The 17383-nt window shown below is 36.0% G+C and overlaps 1 protein-coding gene across 6 annotated transcripts in view; it reads right to left on the bottom strand.

Annotated features, from left to right (window-relative positions):
• Positions 1 to 260: 260 nt before the first annotated feature.
• Positions 261 to 17383, bottom strand: part of TAB2 (TGF-beta activated kinase 1 (MAP3K7) binding protein 2) — a 90628-nt gene continuing 73505 nt past the window's right edge. For all 6 annotated transcript variants that reach the window (XM_077896465.1, XM_077896463.1, XM_077896461.1 and 3 more), the window contains 4 exons: positions 12701 to 12861; positions 12414 to 12507; positions 11037 to 11117; positions 261 to 2321 (listed from right to left, as the gene is read on the bottom strand). In XM_077896465.1, the coding sequence (XP_077752591.1) occupies positions 2179 to 2321; positions 11037 to 11117; positions 12414 to 12507; positions 12701 to 12861 (479 nt within the window). In that variant the 3' untranslated portion in view covers positions 261 to 2178. The remainder of the gene's footprint in view (positions 2322 to 11036; positions 11118 to 12413; positions 12508 to 12700; positions 12862 to 17383) is intronic.

The following is a 17383-nucleotide window of genomic DNA, read 5'->3' as shown; positions in this document are numbered from 1 at the left end:
AAGGAGAAATAATAAGTATGAAAAAGCAATATCCTTTTGGGGAGGAGGTTCAGCTGAAACAATGGTCACTCTCTTCCATTAGTTAAAAAGCCTGGGGGAATGGAGAAAAATAATCCAAGAAAGGCAGCTGAATGCCATGATGTCACGAGAAGACTCTAGAGAATGAGTTTTCTCTGATTTCAATTAACTATCAAATGTTCTGCTGAGGTATAAATTGTCTTCTATCCCACAAACTTTAAAAACAAGTCACAAAATCCAAATTAGAATATAAGTTTTTTAATTTTTATAAATAACTTATCTGTTACAAAGATAGTTTACCCAGCTAAATCACAAAACCATCAACTCAAGATATCCAAATTACGTTTTATTAATAAAACAAGTAAAAACTGATTTATCAATCTTCACATAGAACTGCAGATGAAGCTGAAAAACAAGGCCTACTTTTAAAACAAAATGCATCAAATGTAAGGGCTTTGGGTCTATGGTCTAATTAACTAGGATTGTCATATTTCTTCCCATATACAAGATGCAAAGCCTGGAAGTCACGGCTTTGACATTCATATAGATCACTTGTAATAATCCTGCTTGTATAACAAATATCCATTTGCAGACATTTACAATGGGTGACAGTCAACATCATCTCCTACCTTTTGCTACATTTCAGCACTTCCCTTAGCCCCATTCTAAGCACTGATATATAATTTCATAATTCTGTTTTTTAAATGCATACTGTTATTTCCTTTTCTTGATTTCATTTAGTTATATACATTCCCGATCATCTGAATATTTATTTTCCTTATAAAAATATATCATCAAAATAAAGAGATGCTTGAGGTTGCTTCAGTGTTCAAGTTTGCTCGTTTTTCTTTTTTTCCAGCTTTCCTTCAGTTGTCCTAAATATGACTAGCCTCGTTTTATAAATACACATGATACTGCCACCAAGTCAGGTTTAGAAATGGATTGCCCCGACAGTAAAGCATTTAAACTTCTCCCCAAACCAGGGCTGTAGGTAACTGCTGCTGTTGCTGGTTTTGAAAACTGTACTTTCCCAATAGTAATCTCTTGTGAAAGTTCTGTGGGACACCAGGCAGATGAAGCAAGCTTAACCTGTTGCTCTGTCAGTGGGTTAAAAATATCTTTTGTTTTAAGCTTCCCTGTGGAAAATCAGTGTGTCGTGCCACCCACTGCTGAAGTCGGCAGATATAGTGTGACTTACAGACAGAAGCCTTGTAGTATCTCCTGCAATGCAGTGTGCAGCATCTGCATGTCTTCACAGAACAGCGGTACTCATGAGGGCAAAGTACAGAATAAGTAGAGGAAAGTTATTTTGTGCACAGTTTCATTTCATTAATGCTTTTTTATTTTAAGGCACTGCTTCTCTCAGGTAAGGCTTAAAAAGGGACATGATCGTGCTTAATCACTAAAAGGAAAAAAGAAAATTAGTTAACAAAAGACTATTACACTATACATATAGAAATATAAGAAAATAATAAAGAAAAGAAATCACTTAAAGCAGACTCGAGAGATCTGTACAGTAGGAAAAGCTTCGGGATATTTCACTGCATGTTTGTACAGACAATGCATGCTGCTTTCCTTTTCATCTTTAGACCCCAGATGCTGGCTTCACAGAGTGGAGACGTTTTCAGGGAAGACAAAGACGAGGCCAAGAGTACCACAGATTCATGGAGTTCTTCCCCTACCCATTGGCACCTTGCGGCAGCAAACAGTTTTTCAATAGTTATACCTTGTTCCTTTTCTTCATGTTTGTAGTGTTTCACCGAAAGCTTTCAAAAAAAAAAAAAAAAAAAAAAAAGGCCATCGTTCTATTCCTTCCTCCTGTCAAAATTCAGTAGTGACATGAGGGGACAAGGTACTGGGCACACCTAGGCATTAATATATCGACAATTATCCACAATGGGCTACTGGTAACACTGTACGTAGTTAGGCAGCGGGCAACCAAGTCTCTCAGCAGATTCCCTCATGTGATGAATTTCAACTGCCCATGACATTAGACTGAGGTATTATTAGCTCTGTGGGCTGACATTTAACATTAGCACACACCATCTCGTCACACCTTCAATTTGACAAAATCCTATGTAGCAGTGAAACTTTTCCCCTGATGACAGACTAGGTTTCTTGAACTTCCAATGTGGTTTTAGAGCTATAGTGCCTTTTGGCTCAGAAATGCCTTGGCATCTCACACTGTTCACAGCGGATTAAGGCTGGATGGTTCAAAAAAGTACAGGCAGTACAATTCCACTGAGCCCCCTCATCGTCTTCTGTGTCTTGAGTCTTTGGTGTTTTGATGGTGGACCTTTGATCTGTAAGGAAGCAAACGAATTATTTTAGAAGCAAAAAAATCACAAAGTCATAAATTACTGGCAACTTTAAGCACCATTTGGATTGCAAAGCATGAAGCAGCCTGTTCAACCAAATAATGCAGCTAGCTGAAGCTGACACACGTGCTCCATTCTCACCAACCTCTGGCGCTTCTCTGCTGGGGAATACCAACATGGACGTGATGGGGTCCCCTCACTATCTCCTTCAGGGGGAAAAGAGCATTCTTTTCTTGAGTTGATAGCAGGAGAAAAGGGAAATCAATCCATATGGGAACCAACAGCAACGATTCCCATGTCACCTTGAGACTGTGAAAAATGTCCTACTACCATACAGTAGTAGACAGTGAGCCTACTGAACTGAACTTAGATTTTTGTTCCCCACTGAAGAAGTATTTATATTTGTTTTCTATCAGGAATGGATGTTTTTGTTAAATGTTCTCTATCTGCTAAAAATATAAGCCTTGAACAACACAAATAAAAGAGAAACATGAGCTAATTTCTAAAGTCTTAACTGTATCTCAATAGTAGACTTCGGGAAGTAAATCTGTGTAAAAATTCTACCTTACTTTATTTCTTAGTTTAGTTTGAAATCATTATTTATTATAGAACAATAGAGGTTGAGGGCTGCAAGAGTGGAGTTCTGCTCCTGGCTCTGCTTCTCACTCTTCTTTGTTCTCTGATCTTAGATAAACCAGGTCTTCAGGTCTACTCCTTCCTAGAAAGTGAAGCCACTGCAGCCTTGAGGCTGATGTTCTACAGTGTTTGGAAGGATTAACATAGCTTAAATGTAAGGGATAATTACATTCCTCTTCCAAGGTTGTGCCTAAGATGAAAATTACATTTATGAAACTACTTTTTTTGGAAGGGGGCAGATCCCATTAGAAATTTAGGGTAATATTCCTACAAATTAGTTTAGGGAGGTATAAAAAAAATGCAGCATGCATTGCTAGAGCTCTCCTGTCAAGGTTAACCATGTAAAGATTCAAACTATGTTAAAACACTGTGTATTAATTTGCAAATTCCACCTACTCCACTACTCTACTGAGTTGGTAACTATATAACTTTTCTGTTAATTTAAAAGATAAACAGGTAAAATAGAGAAAATCAAGCTTTTACAACAAATCTAAAATAATTAAGTGATGTTTGGCATTCTGACCTATTTAGCAGCACTATTATTTACTGATTAGTCCAAAGGAACACTTTATTGCAAAATTGTCAACCTGAGGAAATAGTCACAATTTTCAGGCATCATGACCATTTTTGACACAGGCAAGAGCAACCTGAGAGTGCTATTTATACAATAATTTTCTTTAAATTGAGTAATTTAAAAATATCTAGTTAAGGCTCATTTAAATAAAAATACTTGAAAAATTGAGGGTCTGATAATACTAGTTAAAATAAATAGTTAAAATTTTGTTTGGACTTTTTACCACATAAAATAATTTTATACTTCATACTTGGGAAACATTTTATAGGATGATTGTTTTAATCCGGGCCTCCATCCTACTTACTAGAATTTTGGTCTCACTTAGGTGTTAGAAAACATTCCCACCTGGCACATTTAAAAAACTGTCTAACCTTTTTAACTACAAAGACTTTTAGGAAGGTAGACTACTTGTATTAACACTATTATTAATATCTAAGGTAATCAACAGGAGACCTACAGAGTTTTTTTAAATGAAAAATCTCCAATGATTTTCCTATGTCTGCACAATCTCATTTGGTATTTAAACTTACAAATCTTTTTATTACAGATATTTGGAAACCAGAATTTAGAGGAAGTTAGATTGTAAAGAATGGCATGTGATTTCCACACTAATTTTAGCTATTTAAAAAAATAAAACACTGCAGTGTAAAGCAGAACTGCAAAATCAGTTCTAACTAAATAAACCTCTACAAATGAAACTAGTAAATTCTCTATTTTAGCCTGAAGGCAAAAATATTTGATTCATATTTCTCCAAAATAGCATACAAGCTTCTATTGTTTCTGAAAAAGCTTTTAATGGATTTTTTTTTCCTTTTTGGGGTAATAATTGCCATATTTCATCGTATTTGACATGTTATAAACTTTTTAAATTGAAGTATAGTTGATGTACACTGTTGTATTAGTTTCAGGCATACAGCGCAGTGATTCAACAATTCTATACGTTATACAATGCTCACCACAATGTAGTTACCATCTATCACCATACAAAGTTATTACAATATTATTGACTATATTCCCTATGCTGTACTTTTCATCCCTGTGACTTATTTTATAACTGGAAGTTTGTACCACTTAATCTCCTTCACCTAGTTTGTTCATTTCTTCCCACCCCAGTGACCATTAGTTTGTTCTCTGTTTATTAGTCTGCATCTGCTTTGTTTTGGCAGTTTTTTTTTTTGATTCCAAATATAAGTGAAATCATATGGTGTATTATCTTTGTCTGACTTATTTCACTTAGCATAATACTATCTAGGTCCACCATGCTGTTATGAATGGCAAGATTTCATTCTTATGGCTGAATAATATTCCATTGCACCCCCCCCTCCCCCCCACACCTTTATTCATTTATCTATCAACAGGCTCTTAGGTTCCTTCCGTATTTTGGTTATTTTAAATAATGCTGCAATAAACATAGGTGTGCATGTATCTTTTCAAGCTAGTGTTTTCATTTTCTTTGGGTAAATACCCGGCAGTGGAATTACTGAACTGTGTGGGATTTCTAATTTTTGAGGGAATTCCATCCTATTTTCCACAGAAGCTACACCTATTTAGATTCCCACCAATAGTACACAAAGGCTTCCCCTGTTCTCCACATCCTCATCAATACTTGTTATTTCTTGTGTTTTTAATACTAGCCACTCCTGACTGGTGTGAGGTGTTATCTCACTGTAGTTTTGATTTGCCTTTCCCTCATGATGAGTGGTACTGAGCATCTTTTCATGTCTGTTGGCCATCTGCAGGTCTTTGTTGGAAAAATGTCTATTCAGGTCCTCTGTCCATTTTAAAATTGGGTTATTTGGGTTTTTTTGGTGTTGAGTTATAGGAGTTCTTTATATATTTTGGATATTAATCTCTTATCAGATATATGGTTTGTGAATTTTTTCTCCCATTCAGTAGTTGCCTGTTCCTTTTATTTTTTTAAGATTTTATTTATTTATTCATAGAGATGCAGAGAGAGAGAGAGAGAGAGAGAGAGGCAGAGACACAGGCAGAGGGAGAAGCAGGCTCCGTGCAGAGAGCCTGACGTGGGACTTGATCCCGGGACTCCAGGATCATGCCCTGGGCTGCAGGCGGCGCTAAACCGCTGCGCCACCGGGGCTGCCCCCTGTTCCTTTTATTGATGATTTCCTTGCTGTGCAAAAGCTTTTCAGTTTGATAATTGCTTTTGTTTCCTTTGTCTGAGGAGACATATCTAGAAAAATGTCACTAAGGCCAATGTCTAAGAGGTAACTGCCTGTTTTAAGAATTTTTTCATTTCAGGTCTTACATTTAGGTCTTTAATCCATTTTGAGCTTATAGCAGTCTAATAGTCTCAATTTACTGAAGAAACTATTTTTTTCTCCATTGTACATTCTTTCCTCTTTTTTGTAGATTAATGGATGATATAAGTGTGGGTTTATTTCTGGGCACTCTACTCTGTTTCATTGATCTATGTGTCTATTTTTGTCCCAGTACCGTATCTGAAATCTGGGACTGTGATACTTCCAGCTTTGTTCTTTCTCAAGACTGCTTTGGCTATTTGGGGTCTTTTGGGTTCCATACCTTATTTGTTCTAGTTCTGTGAAAAATCCCATTGGTGTTCTGGTATGGACTACACTGAATCTCAATGTAGATTCCTTTGGTAGTACAGACATTTAACAGTAACAATTCTTCCAATTCATGAGCATGGTATACCTTTCCATTTGTTTGTGTTGTTTTCAATTTCTTTCATCAATGTCTTACAGTTTTCAGAGAACAAGTATTTTTTCCTTCTTGGTTAAATTTATTCATAGGTATTTTAGTTTTCTTTCATGCAATTATGAATGGGATTGTTGTCTTAATTTCTGCTACATTGTTGTTAGTGTACAGAAATGCAACGGATTTCTGCATATTAATTTTGTATCCTGCAACTTTGAATTCATTTATTAGTTCTAATAGTATTTTTGGAGTCTTCAGGATTTTTTTTTTTAAGATTTTATTTATTCATGAGAGACACAGAGAGACAGACAGAGAGGCAGAGACCTAGGCAGAAGGAGAAGCAGTCTCCCTGCAGGAAACCTGATGTGGGACTTAATTAGGATGCCAAGATCATGGCCTGAGCCGAAGGCAGACGCTCAATCACTGAGCCACTCAGGTGTGCCTCTTCAGGATTTTCTACATAAAGAATCATGTCATTTGCAAATAGTGACAGTTTTAATCCTTCCGTATCAGTTTAGATACCTTTTCTTTTTCTGTGTGATTGCTGCAGGTATGAATTTCCAATTGAATAAATGTTGAATAAAAATGTCAAAAATGGACATCCCTGTCTTGTTCCTGATCTTAGAGGAAATGCTTCCAGTTCTCCACCAATGGTTACAATGTTAGCTATGGGTCTGTCATATATTGCTTTTATTTTGTTGAAGTATGTTCTTTCCAAATACTGAGTTTTTATCATGAAGAGATTGAATTAGGCAAATGCGTTTTTTGCATCACTTTGTTAATATGGTGTATCATGTTGATTGATTTTAAACCATCCTTGGATCCCTGGCATAAGTCCCACCTGACTATGGTCAATGATCCTTTTAGTGTATTGTTGAATTGCATTTGCTAATATTTTGTTGAGGATTCTTTGATCTAAGTTCATCTGGGATACTAGCCTGTCATTTTCTTTTTTTGTAGTGTCTTTGGTTTTATCAGCATAATGCTAGCCTTGTAGAATAAATTTGGAAGTTTTCCTTCCTCTTTTATTTTTTGGAATAGTTTAAGAAAGATACTAACTCTTCTTTAAATGTTTGGCAGAATTCACCTGTGAAGCCATCTGCTCCTGGACTTTTGTTTGTTGAGAGTTTTTTGATTCCAGATCTGATTTCGTTATTAGTAATAGGTCGGTTCAGATTTTCTGTTTCTTCAGTCCTGGAATAGTGCAAATTTATTTCTAGGAATTTATCCATTTCTTCTAGGTTGCTGAAATCTTGGCTTGAAATTTTTCATAGTAATCCCTTATAATCCTTTGTATTTCTGTGATGTTGGTTTTTACTTCTCTTTCATTTCTGTTTTATCCACTCTCCTTTTTTCCTGATGTGTCTGATTAAAGGTTTATCAGTTTGCTTATGTTTTCAAAGAACTAGATCTTGGTTTCATTGATCTTTTCCATTTTTCTTAGACTCCATTTTATTTATTTCTACTCTGATCTTTATTATTTCCTTCCTTCCTTCTACTAACTTTGGGCTTCTAGTTTCATAGCATTGTGGTTGGAAAGATGCTTGACATGATTTTGGTGTTCTTAAATTCACTGAGACTTGTTTTGTGGCCTAATGTAATCTATCCTGGAGAATGTTCCATGCATACTTGACCATATGTATTCTGCTGGTTTTGGATGAAATATTCTCTATTTGTTAAGTCCATGTGCTCTAATGTTTGCTTTCACCTGGGAAATTTTTTCATTTCATTATTTTCTTATTTCTAGTTATGGCTTTTTCTTATCCCTTTAACATTTCTTATTATGCTGGATTAGTGGTGATGAGCTCTAACCTTCGTTTGGAAAACTCTAGCTCTTCAATTCTAAATGATAATCTTGTGGAGTAGTAGTCTTGGTTGCAGGTTTTTTCCTTTCAGCACTTTGACTATATCATGCTACTTCCTTCTGGCTTCAGAGTTTCTGTAGCAAAATCAGCTGACAGTCTCATGGGATTTTTCCTTATATATAACTAGTTCCTGTTCTTTTACTGCTTTAAGATTCTCTATCTTTAATCTTTAACATCTTAATTATGTGTCTTGGTGTGGACCTCTTTGGGCTCATCTTATTTGGGACTCTCTGTGCTTCCTGAACCTAGATATCTATTTTCTTCCCTAGGTTAGGAACACTTTCAACTCTTTAAATAAGTTTTCTGCCTTTCTCTTGCTCTCCTCCATCTGGGACCTCTATAATATGAATGTCTCTATTCTTGATGTCCCAGAGGTCCCTTAATCTATCCTCATTTCTTAATGTTCTTTTTTCTTTTTGCTCATTTCTTAATATTCTTTTTTCTTTTGCTTGGGTCCTTTCCATTACCCTGGCTCCAGATGGTTTATCTGTTCTGCATCCTCTAATCTGATTTCCTCTAGTGTATTTTTCATTTCACTAATTGTATTCTTCAACTCTTAATATTTTGTATCTCTTTGTTAAAGTTCTCACTGAACTCACCCACTCTTCTCTCAAATTTGATGAGCATCTTTATGACCATTACTTTTAATTCTTTATCAAGTAGATTGTTTATTATTTCTGTTTCATTTAGTTCCTTTTCTGTAATTTTTTTTTTGGTTTGGAACACATTCCTGTCTCATTTTGTTTGACTTTCTGTGTTTGTTTCTATGAATTAGGCAACATAGCTACCTTTCCCAGTCATGAAGGAGAAGCTCTGTGTAGGAATGTCCCTGTATAGACCACATGTGCCTGGCAGCTTTGGCTGGCTTGTTGGAGCTATACCAAGTATGAATGAAGTCTTAGAGTACTCCATGCAGGAATGCCCTGGTAGGATGGCTGGAGCTGTAGTGGGTGCAGGCTGAGGGAGTACTAGTGTGCACTGAACTGTTGGCCACCTTAGTGGGATAGCTAGAGCTCAGGTGGGCACAAGGACAGGGGGGCTATTCTGGAAAAATGGCTGGAGCTTGTGTGGAAAGAGGTCCAAGTTTTGCTGAGAGGGCAGGGTGACTAGAGTGGCTAGACTCTGCTGCCATGTATGCTGTCAAGGTGGTGGGAGAAGGTAAACATGGTGCTTGCCTGCACTTCAGACCCTAGAGAGAGTTCCAACAGTTCTCCCATTTGACAGATACTTGGTAAATGGGTTGTATTCACTTATATTCTAGTTGCCCTTAATTTTATTTCTTTAAAGCAGCTTTTTATTTATTTTATAGAGATTGAGAGACCACAAGCAGGGCGGGGGTAGGGGCAGAGGAAGAAGCAGATTCTGCACCAAGCAGGGAGCCTGATCCAGGGCTCAACACCAGGACCCCAGGGCCACGACTGAGCTGAAGGCAGACGCTTAACCAACTGAGCCACCCAGGAACTCCTCTAGCTACCCTTTATAGTTTTTTAGGGGGCCAAGGTGGGCAAATTGGTGCATGGGTCCCTCAAGTGCTCTCTCTCTCCACTGAGTTCACACAGGGGGTGGGGTTCCCATGGTTCTGTTTCTCTATTTCTCCTAATCTCTATATGGTCCTTCTATCCTTTGTTCTGAAGAAGCTGTTAAATCAGACCACAGTTCTTCATCAAAGGAACTGCTCTATACATAGGTGTATATATAGTATGTCTTTGAGAAGAGGTGGGTTCAGGATCTTTCTATGACACTATCTTGGACCCCTCCCCCTGACATATTATAAATTTAAGGAAAAGCTTCCATCTGTGCTTTTTACTGTTCTACCTTTCCTTACTTTTTATCATGAAAAAATTTAAACATATATAGAAATAGAATAGTAAAATAAATCCTCATGTTCTTATCCTGGTTCAAACTGTCAAGACTAATCTTATTTCATTATTTTCCACCTACCCTCCATCTATATTCTCTCCTATACTCAACACATCAGTACTAGATTATGTTGAAGCAAAACAGGAATCCTTTTATAAGAAAAACTAGTTTTTGAGAATGAAAAAATTATATTAAAGCAACTCATTCAAAATCTAGAAATACTTTGCTTACTTTAAGGAACTAGGGTATGCCACTATTTTCTTTATTCCTTTATTCAATTAATATCCAAACAGCATCCAGTATTTTAACCACTACTTACTGTGACAAATGCCCTATTATCACTTTTGCTCTTCTGTAGTAATCATTCATTGCATTCCAGCTAACTACATTTAGAAATATTAAAAAAAACAAAAACCAAAAAACTCATGAAGATACGAGTCCTAATCAAATTTTTTTTTTTTTTTTTTTTTTTTTTTTATAAAAAGAGGGAATAGAGAGAATAGGATACCTGGTGAGAATGTGAAAAGCCTTGTAACAAGCCAAAGAGCTAGTAACATCCTTATTCTTCTTTGTCCTCATTTCTCTCTATACTTTAATTCCTTGAGTAAAAAAATCCACACCTTAGAGTTTTGTATGCATACAAAAGTACCAATGGTGTAAAATGATAGGTAGCGATTTTTCAAAAACAATTCATTTGAAATTCAGAGTATTTTGATTATACAGAATCATGCATAAGCAGAATACTCATGAAAAATAAACTTCCCTAAGGTGTTTTCTTCATTAGTTATCTAAAATTTTAAAGAGTACAAATTTTTGCACCTGATTATTTTATTTCCAAGACTTGCTATTTTAGGAGTATATAATGACTCCTAAGGACATGCAATATTACTTTTAAAGAGTAATCCTTTTACTTTTGCATCCCCCCCATCCCCAGCATTTAAGTGAAAATAAACAACTATCTTCCTAATGAATTAATCCAAAAATGCCAAAGCTTGAGGCACTTCTAGAGTGGAAGGTTGCTACAAACAAAATTTTCTAAAATCTTGCTTTTCAAATGTAACGGTTTTCACACTTAATGGATACACTAACCTTTGGGTTTTGGTGGCACAGGACCTACAAATCCAATATTGTCATAAAAGTTATGAATAGCGCTGGGATTAAAATGTGGTCCTGAAATATATAAAAAGTAAATACATCAATGTTTATAGCTCAAAAATATTTAATTTTTTAAAAAGCAAATATTTTCTTTCTTAAAAAAGATCACAGTATAAATAGAAGAAATGCTTTTCACTTATTTTGCACATCTAATCTCAAATTACATATAAGGATGTCAAAACAGCTGAGGTAGGTATAATACAGTACTCATAACAGAGGTCTAAATGGTAATTGGGGTAAGAGGTCAAATCAAACTGTTAGTAAGACAATAAAAGAATTAGAACTAGACCACTGTTCTATGTGACAAGGTAAAATAACTTAAAATGTAACAATTTAAAATATAATTTCAAATGATCAGACATGGTCTTAGGCAACTACATAGCTTGGCCCCAAATAAGTATTAAACATCTTGCACTAACTTAAAATAATAGTTCAGATGATAAAAGGAAAAAGTTCAAGAACTACAGTTGCTAGCTAGCACAGCACTAAATTCCTTTTTCTCTCCTTAAAGTTAAACTGTGGTATTTTCTATGCATGTTTCAAGATACAGGACTAACAAGTTTTAAGAGAAAATACAACATTGTCAACTTTCAGTGTGACGGATTTTTAGTACACACTCAAAAGAGTAATTAAGGACTTTTTTTTGTTGGCTTCTTTCTCTTGTCTTTTCCACTTCATATATTTCTATTATTTCCCTAACTTCAAAACCAGATTTAAGTTATAAAATTTCTTTTTAGTTGTCTATGGAACTGAATTAAATTGTCAAGATTTTTTGCTATAAGAACCAAGTATCGCTTATCACTAATAGCTCAAGTTTTCATAATAAGCTGTTCTAAAAATGTATAAGCCATATTTTTATTCTCTTCTCTATTTTATCAATTAAGATAGTGCCATTAGGGAAGGGATGCCTTTTTACTTATGATTCTTGAAAGGTAAAATGAAAAAGGGAAATAGGAAAAAGACAGGAGTACCTATTTTTTAATCTTAATAAATACAATAATATTATAGATTCTATTAATATATAACAGCAATACTTTTGACAATACAGCCAGACATACTAATCATTGTCTTCCCTTAACACAAGACTGAAGTGAATTTGAATATAAATTTTATCAAATTACTCCTAAATCAAATACATAATTTCTTTTGGAAGGGGGACAGGGAGAAAAACCCAATAGTTTTTTAGTACTACCTGGCTCCAAAGTCAAATCTGAGACAATATGATTGTAATTGCTAAATTTGTTTTCAGCTCAGGAAAAGAGTTGATAAATTAATACAATGAATTTCAGTTGAATATATACTGAACTTTACCTCGGGCTTGAAAAAGATCAATTTCTTTGGTTAAGCAGTCAATGTCAATCTGGAGTTGTCTATTACAACTTCTCAACTGCTGCATTTCTTCGAGCTGAAAAATAATTCCATGTGAGAAGGATCTACATTGAATTCTCTTATCATCAGCTAAGAAAGAGTGGAGTTTGGCAGGAAAAGATAAGGGCAAAGAAACAACTATGAATTAAAAGCATTTCTAGAAAACTTATGCCAGAATGCCTATTCTCATGTTCAAGCAGAGAGGTCACAAGAGTTGCAGAAAGACTTACTGAAGGTATTTGGGATATGGAATTTGATCTTTTCAGGCGCCTTCTAGTTAGATTATTTTCCATCTCGTTGACCTCAGATTTTAGTTTATCCAGCTTTTTCTTTTGAATCTCGAGTTCTCTTTGAAGCCGTTCCATTCTGGCCTTCTGGTGTACCAACAGAGCTGCAATACATATTAGTGAACATGAGGACCCACCCACTTTTAGTCAACTAACCTTGAAGCAGCCTTGGGAAAACAAAACAAGTGAATATTTCTGTGACAAATAAGAGTATGCCAAGATACCTTAAGATATTCTGAGTTTAAATGCTTGAAATCTCAAAATTTTTAACTTGAAAATTATTTCAATTATTTAAGCAAATGTTGCTAGTTGTTTAAATTTTTAAATTTAAATTTAATTTGTCAACATAGAGTTTAACACCCAGTGCTCATCTCATCATGTGCCCTCCTTACTGCCCATCACCCAGTTACCCTATCCCTCCACCCACTTCCTCTTTTGCAACCCTTTGTTTGTTTCCCAGAATTAGGAGTCTCTCATGGTTTGTCTTCCTTTCTAAATTTTCCCCACTCAGTCCTTCCCTCACCTTCACTATTTCTTATAGTCCACATACGAGTGATAAAGTGTTTGGATAAATCCACTTTATGGCTAACGACGGTATTTTTAGCCTGTTACTTCTCTAAAGGCTCCACTAACTACCATTTAATTCATACTTTGACCCTTTGAAAGGATAAAACCTTCTCACTCCAAGAAGCCTGACATGTTTGGACTCTGCATAAGGTATTCTAGTATGAACACCTTATGGACATTTTAAAAGGGTATGTGGGTTAAGCTAAGTCCATTTTGATGTAAGCAACAAATAAAACAGATTTCAATCCAGATGAATGTTAACACTGTCAAAATTTTTTTAAGAGAGAGAGCTGTGCATATGAACAGGGGTGGGGTGGGGAGAGGGGCAAAGGGAGAGAGAGAGCCCTCAGTACAGAGCCCGATGTAGGTCTCAATCCCAAGACCCCAAGATCATGATCCTAACCAAAATTAAGAGTTGGATGCTTAACCAACTGAGCCATACGGTGCTCCAAATTGTTAAAGGTTAGTAATTTAATTGTTCAAATTACAAAACAAAAATGATACTACTTAGAGAAATCACTTATATTTTGTAAATTTTTTTTTTTTTTTTTTTTTAAGAGAGAAAGAGAAAGAGAGTGTGAGCAAGCACAGGGTAGGGAAGGGCAGAGGCAAGGGAGAGGGAGCACAACATGGGGCTCAATCTCATGACCCTGAGGATCATGATCTGAGCTAAAATCAACAGTCATGTGCTTAACCTACTGAGCTACCCAGGTGCCCCTATTGTTCAAAAAAAAAATTTTTTTTTTTTTTTAAAGATTTTATTTATTCATGAGAGACACAGACAGAGAGATAGGCAGAGGCACAGGCAGAGGGAGAAGCAGGCTCCATGCAGGGAGCCTGACATGGGACTTGATCCTGGGTCTCCAGGATCAGGCGCTGGGCTGAAGGCGGCGCTAAACCGTTGAGCCACCTGGGCTGCCCTGTCCAAAGATTGTTAAACAAAGAAATTATGCAGGTAGCCTAGGTGGCTCAGGGGTTTAGTGCCGCCTTCAGCCCAGGGCCTGATCCTGGAGACCTGAGATCGAGTCCCACATCGGGCTCCCTGCATGGAACCTGCTTCTCCCTCTGCCTGTGTCTCTGCCTCTCTCTCTCATTCTGTGTCTCTCATGAATAAATAAATAAAATATTTAAAAAAAGAAAGAAATTATGCAATCATTCTTGTAGCATGAATGATAAAGTGCTTGGGAAATCTTATTAAGCCATAAAAATCAGTGTATGTTCTTGTGATTAGTCCTTGGACAATGTAGGCCTCATTTTTTTAGGATACTGGACTAGAAGTTCAGATACCTGTATCTATTTCTATAAAAAGTCAGCTTGCAATGATTCTACCATGAGAAAACAGGCAGATTTAGAAAAGTACAATTAATAACCTTTAAAAATGAAAACTAGTTACTAAAACGAAGAAATCAAGTAGAGTGACCAGATTAGGTTAATGCTGAACAACTGTCTTCAACTAATCTCAAATTTCCATGAATCTCAAAAATAAGAAAAAAACTCTGGCATATTAAAGTATATTCGGGCCATTCAATTTAGTAGTACGTTCTAGATCAGAATTAGGATGTGGAGGAGGAGAGGCTGTTAGGCTCAAGTACTTCAAAATTAACCTTAAGTAGTAGATAATTTTTTCCCAACAGAATCTAACACTGTTATAATCTACAGATGCTTCTCTCTGTAATTCTTTTTTACTAGAAGAAATAAATACTAGGGAGTTACATTTCAAGTTTTAAAAACCATGGCTGATTCTTTTTGATAAACGATAAAAGCTTTCTCCATTTTAAGATATATTCTGTGCCTGCAGGGAGATGTTTTTGGAGATATACATGTTCCTGGTTGAAAATTGCTGTACGTTTGTTACTTCCCTATCAAACTTGTTTTGTCAAAGTTATATCAATTTGGCTTATTTATTTAAACTGCAGTTTTATCCTGTAAAATATAAGAATTCTACATTAGGGGTTGTTCATTATTCTAAAAGAAGATGAGGATGTGGGTTGTTATTTTTTGATGGGACAAAAAGAAGAAAAGATGGAGGCAGGACTGCAGTAAGAATAAAGGACAAGGCAAAAGAAAAAGAAATAATATACTTATCTTCACTTCTAAACTCCAACCATCTACCAACAATGTCTCTCAAGTGGCATTAGTTAGAAGTTTGTTCAAATTAGTGATTATTTTATTTAAAAGTAGCATTCCTTAAAATTAATGAAGATTTTCTCCCTAATGACTAAATCCTTCAATAGTCTCTAATGACTAAATAATGGTGGTTTATATGCATGAGATTATAAAACAAGACATACATTTGTGGTATTATTCAATATTATATATGAAGCAGGGATGAGATCAGATTTCCTGAAAAACTGAAACCCAGCTTATATCATATTTGGGGGATCAAAATTTATATTATAAGGGCAGAAAGAGAACCTCACAGTGTATTATGACAATTATCTCCAGGATAGTGATTTTCCTGGAATGTTTGGCAGAAGCAAATGCAAAGTGCTCTGGCAACTCACTTCCACTACCAAGGAGCTATTACTATGGGAATCCGTAAGGAAAAATCCTCAACGAAGAGAAGCTCTCAATAGAAAAGTTATGACCAAACAAGAAAATGATCTACCATGAGAATCAATGCCCAGAAAGAGCTCTCTAAACTTAAAGATTATAAGATAGCCTGAAAGAAGCTGTGGAAAAGTCTAAGATGACTACAGTGATAACAGAGTAAGTAATAATGTAACAAAAGATACCATGAATAAAAGAATAGATTTGGAAAAGTACCATAAAAACAGCAATCTCTTTGACCTCGGCCATAGCAACTTCTCACTAGACACATCACTGGAGGCAACAGAAACTAAAGCAAAAATGAACTACTAGGGCTTCATCAAGATAAGCTTCTACACAGTGAAAGAAACAATCAACAAAACTAAAAGGTAGTCTACGGAAATTTGTAAATGACATATCTGGTAAAGGATTAGTATCCAAAATCTATGAAAAAGTTATAAAACTCAACACCCAAAAAACAAATAATCCATCTAGTTAAGAAATGGGCAGGAGACATGAATAGACATTCTTTCAAAGAAGACATCCAGATGGCTAATAGACACATGAAAGATGATCAACATCACTTGGCATCAGGGAAATACAAATCAAAATCACAATGAAATACCACCTCATACCCGTCAGAATGGCTAAAATTAACAACAAAGAAAACAACAGATATTGGAGAGGATGCAAAGAATGGGGAACCCTCTCAAACTGCTGGTGGGAATGCAAAATGGTGGAGCTACTCTAAAAGACAGAATGGAGGTTCCTCAGAAAGGTAAAAATAGAACTACCCTCCAATCCAGCAAGTTACACCACTAGGTATTTACCCAAAGGATAAAAAAAATACAGATTTGAAGGGGTATGCTGATGTTTATGGCAGCAGTATCAACAATAGCCAACTATGAAAAGAGCTCAAGTGTCCATCAACTGATGAATGAATAAAGAAGCTGTGGCATATGTGTGTGTGTGTGTGTGTATAATGGAATACTACTCAGCCATCAGAAAGAATGAAATCTTGCTATTTGCAACGATGTGGATGTAGCCATAGGGGATATACTAAAGCAAAATAAGTCACTCAGAGAAAGACAAATACCGTATTTCACTTACATGTGGAATTTAGGAAACAAAACAGATGAACATATGGGAAGGGAAAAAAAAGAGAAAGAGGGTAGCAAACTATAAGAGACTCTTAACAAAGAACAAACTGAGGGTTGATGGAGGGAGTTAGGTAAGGATGGGCTAGATGGGTGATGGGCATTAAAGAGGGCACTTGTTGTTGATGAACACTGGGTGTTGTATGTAAGTGATGAATCCATAAATTCTACACCTGAAACCAATATTACACTATATGCTAAACTAGAATTTAAATAAAAATTTGGGGTGGGGGGCAGCCCGGGTGGTTCAGTGGTTTAGCACCGCCTTCAGCCCAGGTGTGATCCTGGAGACCGGGGATTGAGCCCCACGTTGGGTTCCCCACATGGAGCCTGCTTCTCTCTGCCTGTGTCTCTGCCTCTCTCTCTGTGTATC

The sequence above is a fragment of the Canis aureus genome, chromosome 1, assembly GCF_053574225.1.
Source record: "Canis aureus isolate CA01 chromosome 1, VMU_Caureus_v.1.0, whole genome shotgun sequence".
NCBI lineage: Eukaryota > Metazoa > Chordata > Mammalia > Carnivora > Canidae > Canis > Canis aureus.
The sequence above is the reverse complement of the archived record's forward strand: the minus strand, read 5'-3'. Positions and strand labels throughout refer to the sequence as shown.